Source organism: Stegastes partitus, unplaced genomic scaffold, assembly GCF_000690725.1.
Source record: "Stegastes partitus isolate 25-593 unplaced genomic scaffold, Stegastes_partitus-1.0.2 Scaffold21, whole genome shotgun sequence".
In the NCBI taxonomy this organism is placed as follows: Eukaryota; Metazoa; Chordata; class Actinopteri; family Pomacentridae; genus Stegastes; species Stegastes partitus.
The window spans coordinates 1,275,682-1,280,805 of record NW_007577752.1 but is presented as its reverse complement, the minus strand read 5'-3'; the positions used below and the strand labels follow the sequence as shown (position 1 = coordinate 1,280,805).

At 38.4% G+C, this 5,124-nt stretch overlaps 1 protein-coding gene across 1 annotated transcript; it reads right to left on the bottom strand.

Annotated features, from left to right (window-relative positions):
• Positions 1–1,596: 1,596 nt before the first annotated feature.
• Positions 1,597–4,917, bottom strand: admb (adrenomedullin b). The gene is made up of 4 exons (XM_008294471.1): positions 4,806–4,917; positions 4,319–4,434; positions 3,553–3,687; positions 1,597–3,106 (listed from the first exon to the last, which is right to left on the bottom strand). The coding sequence occupies exons 2-4, from the start codon at positions 4,420–4,422 to the stop codon at positions 2,836–2,838; spliced, it is 510 nt and encodes a 169-aa protein (XP_008292693.1). The 5' UTR covers positions 4,423–4,434; positions 4,806–4,917; the 3' UTR covers positions 1,597–2,835.
• Between the last annotated feature and the right edge of the window lie 207 nt (positions 4,918–5,124).

Here is a 5,124-nt window from a genome sequence, read left to right as displayed (position 1 = left end):
TACAGACCTGACGGAAGTAAACTGTCTGATACCTTTTAGCTGTAGTTAGTTTTACAAAATAGATGTTAATGATATATTGGCTGACAGTATTTTTTTAAACAGAAATATGTAGCCTTAAAAAATTATTATTGACATGGATGTTTTAGGGTGGCCCTGCGATAGACTGGCGACCTGTCCAGGGTGTCCCCTGCCTTCACCCTAAGTCAGCTGGGATAGGCTCCAGCCCCCCGCGACCCTAGTGAGGATTAAGTGGTGTATAGATAATGGATAATGGATGCTTTAGGTTCTTTTGAAGAATTGTGATAGATAGAAACTTAGCTGTACATTTTGCAGTTGAACAATTGACCTGTCAGCACTGTCTGGTGGCTAAACTATGTAGTGGTCACTCTGTTTCTGCACGACAACTCCTTGTCAGGTGACATACATTTATCACTACTGATATATCTGCACTATACTGATGAATCAGTCAGGCTTATTTATGTTGTCAGTGGGAGATATCATGAGTTTCTTTGTGGCTACAATATCTGTCACCTGGGAGAAATCTAAATGAATGCAATCTGATTTCAACAGGAATACTTGCTTAGTTCTATATGTATGTAGAAATGTTTTTGAGGTTCAGCTGGTTTTGAAAGGGGTACATTGTACTGGATTTGGCATTGATAAGAAGAAACTACATATGGCAGTGTGTAGTGTGCTGCACAGCATTAAAAATGGCAATAAGTAAAAAAAAAAAAAAAGAAAAGAAAATAAGTGCAAAACAACTTCAACAGTGAAGGGTGGGCTTTTTCTTTAAAATGTCTTAGCAAACTTATATGCAGCAAAGCCATTGAGAGTTCTACCAATAATTTAATGTACTTATTCCAAAGATTTTAATGTTTTAATAAAAATGACCAGATTTATGGAAAATTTGTTAACATTTCAGGACAGAGTGACAGAGTTACCACTTCGAATCCTGTACGTAGAGGTCAAATTCCAAAGTGATGATCTCTGTCTTTTGCTCTATTGGGGCTTCTGATGTGCAGAGGATCACACTCCTCTGTTCTCTTCATTATCTTGGACTGGTCTTGCCAAAGCATATTTCATTTTGCTGAAAGGTCGGGATTGCACAGTTCTAGGAGCATGTTGACCCAAGACAACATTTAATTTTAGCACATGTGCTTCATCATGGTTCACTAGTGCAGCGATGAGTTGTTATTTTTAGACCGGAATGTGCACCACTGGTTCACATATTTTGGATTTGAACATTGGCTCTGTAATTCTCCCCCTCCCTTTCCCCTTGTCCTGTGCATAGGTTTCACTGTATTAGTGTTGTGTGGATCAGTCTGAACGACTTTGTTTCCTCTTTACAGATTCAAAGCTGTATATGAACACCACTTCTTTTTTTGTCAGCACACACACAAAACGTACAGCTAGTTGATCCTGACCAAATTTACTGAATATGACAAAAAGTGTGTTGGATTAAAATCAAGTCCAACTTTAACGTTACTCAGATTTGAATGGTATTACACAAACACATACACACACACACACACACACACACACACACACACACACACACACACAAATTGGATATGGGTCAACAACAACAAATATTTGTTCAGGTTTCATTTGTTCATTTAATTCTGAAAAAAGACAACATTCAGCTAAAAGTGATTACAGTTCCTGGCATTTTCCACAAGACATAAATCAGGTTTAGTAATTCAAGTAATTTCAGCTGAATTGTAAGTAGGTCAGAATTCATAACAAATATGGAAGTAAATAAATGTCAACGTTAAAGCTTTAAAGATGTAACATTTCAAACAACCAAAGTAAGTGCTTTGATTTTGAGACACCTTGGCCTGCATCTGTTACATGTGGCCAACGGTAAAGCTAGATGGCAGCACAACACTTTCATTAGCTCATCAGTCCCTCTGTGTCACAGCAACAAGAGGCTCTCCATCATGGTATCAAAGTTTGGCCACAAACCAGATGAACCCTTTGTTATTAGGTGGCATGGCTTTCTCTGTCCAAACACATGTATGTAACACATCTCTAGTATTAGGTTCCAGTACATACATACATGTTTAATCAATACAATAATGTCAAGGCAATTAGTGTAACTCAGTGATTAGATACTTAATGCACATAAAGAATACAGGACAACACTTGTTTTTTGCACAGTTCAAATACTTCACTTAAGTTAAAATACGAAAAGAGATGTTTTGTGTATATTTTTGTTGTATAAAATTATACATATACCTTGTGCTTAAATATAAGGTATCCCTATATATTTTTACATATAAGCTGACAGTGATATAGTTTTAACTATGCATAAGCTAGCACATATTGTATAAATTGCACCTATCAAGCAGTTCACCACATTGGGTTCACTTGTGAGAGGATCCTGTATTCAACAGTTTGGGGATCGAGTACTGTCAGTTTCTTGAGAAGAGAAAAGGCTCCCCTGTTGCAGAACTGGTTCCTGCTCAGTACATGGATATTTCAGAGAAGGTCCTCAGGAACCGTCTTCTGTCTCAGCTGCCAAGCTCACTTTGGAAGCTGAAGAAGAGGCAGACATTCTCGTCAAGTCTCACAGGTCTGACTTGAATTCATTCATAAATCACACTTGTTCAAGATACACTGAAACCTGCAGTTAAGCATGTGCAAGCAAGAGTCTCAGTGTGTATTATTTGAATCTTGATTTCATCCAGAGTGACCTGAGCTTCCTCTGAAGGGCCGTACAGATGTAGTAGCCCTTCTTTTATTATATGTAGTTGTAAAACTGGGGACTTATCTTCATCTGCCATGAGCAAATAACGCTAACGAAGATTCTCCTTTTGTCTTTCCATGCCTGTCTTAGGCCACTGTGCTTGTGCTTTTGTTTCTGCTGATTCGCCGACCAGCTTTAGTGCTCTGTCTTTGTCTTCCTGTCTGGAAGGCAAGCTGAGCGGCATCCAAGAGTGAGCGCCGGCGGCGTCCGTAGCCCTTCGAGCCTATCTTTTTCTCAGGCGCTTTGGTCTCTTTTCGCTTGTCAGTCATCTTGTTCAGTTGGTCGACCAGGTCATGGTATAAACATGTGACGAGGAGGCAGCCAGATGATCTTTTGGGTCGTATATTTACCCCAAAGCTGGAAAAAGGAAAGATTTATGATTTATTCTTTTTCTTTTTTTATTCTTTTTTTTAATTTTTTTATTTTACAATGTTGTTTAAATCTGACTTAGCAACACGTAATATGTTAATTCAAAGTGTTTCTTCATCTGGATTTGTTTAACTTTATTGATATAGGAAGAAGGAAGAGGATGCATCATATATCTTCTCAAAAATATCTGTTGTCTCACATAGTGGACATTTAATTTTGAGTTTTAACTCCTCGAATGTCAGGCAACATGCACTTGTATGTAATGAAGCACTTTGGGAATAGACAAGCGATTAAGGAGCACATGATATGACTGCTTTGCCCCTGGTTTGCTTGTTTTGTCACAATTTCATCTTATTTTTCTCTTCCCAACTTTCTTGTTGTTCTCTGCAATGTCACCCATTGAGTAAGGTTAAAAATGCAATTTTTCTTTTTACCTTGATGGAGGAGAGAGAGCTTTTGCATGTCTGTCCTGCCGTGGTCCAACATGGATGTCTGAGTCTTGCTCATTGGCTGTCACTAAGCTGTTGCGCAGGTCTCTCTTCATGTGGCTCTGCAACCACACTCTAAACCTGCCGCAAAGAATAGAAAAGGGTTGTGATTGCAGGAACCGACATCACTCCACAATCACTGGCATCAGATGAAAGGATTTAATGTGACTACAGTGTCTCACAGTTTCTTTCAAAATGTTTCAAGAATTTTCTTGAATTGCCTACCATGTCTGTTCTAGAAAACATAACATAATTTTTAACTACCAAAAATTGGCTGACTGATAAATCTGCCAGGTTGACGTATCGGCAGTGTCAGCACATATGTATCTAGGGAGGACTGAAAAATAGCAGTAACCACAGAATGCTGCCAAGTTTGTCAGTTAAAAATACCCTGTTTACAACACATGCTGATCACTGTTCTGTAGTAAAAAAAAACAAAAACTGGAGATCCTCATCATGATTTTTGTAAGTTCAGGCATTGGACACAATGATTTCCATGTTTCGAAACTTTCAAATATCAGTATTGGCGTTCATAATCCTGTGGGATTGCTGGAATATTCTGTCCATTTGTATTAATTTACGAACAGATATAACTTGTCATGTGTTTCTATTTGAGTGCTACAGAACAAAAAAAAAGGGTTTGGGTTTTTTTGGTTTGTTTGTGTAGAATGAACACAGTGTTCTCAGAGTGCTTGTTTATTAGGCAGCTCACCTTTTTTTCAGGCTGGTGCTGGGTTCTCCTGTGGCACCTTTCACCAGTGGCAAGACCGTGGTAAAAACACAGCAGCAGATGACAGTGTGCAGCGATAATCTCATTTTGGCCGGGAGCTGTCAGTGATGAAGATATAAAAAATTATATTGAGGTGGCACGGTCTACTCTGTTGTCTCAACTGTTGCCTAATCAGTTTAAGACATTGAGCTGGCATCTGAACAGTTTTTGCAGCTGCATAGCTGGTTAAGAACATAATGTATTGGTTTGTTAATTGCAAATCAGTATTACTAGTGCTGTAGGCAAGCTATTAAACAAACACCCATGCATCAATACACACAACATCAATAAATTCTAATAAAAATATTTACTGCTAGTTTTTCAGATTATACTCCCAAATTTAACAGAACATAAATTTGTGTTCTTTACTTAATACTGAATAACTCTATATTCTTAAGAAGAATCTTAAAATTATGAAAATCTCACTTACCTCAGGCTCTAGCTTGTAACCTGATGTATAGAACTTGTGGTGTATATCCAAGTGTGTTGTGTACCGTTTAACAATTTTTTTTCCAAAGCTGTAAAGACTTTACCATGAGTTGAAGTCTGAAGTTTACACTGCTAACATGAGAGGCTTTATAGAGGGAGGGAGGGAGCTGTACCTGAATGCCAGACCCAGTGGGAGGGACTGTGGGACAGTTCATGTCAACCCAGTGCACCCCACATGTAGACCGTCAAACCAGAAACATGCAGATAGAGACTATAATCGAGTCCACAATCCGCAAATGGCGTGACTAATACTTAGTTTG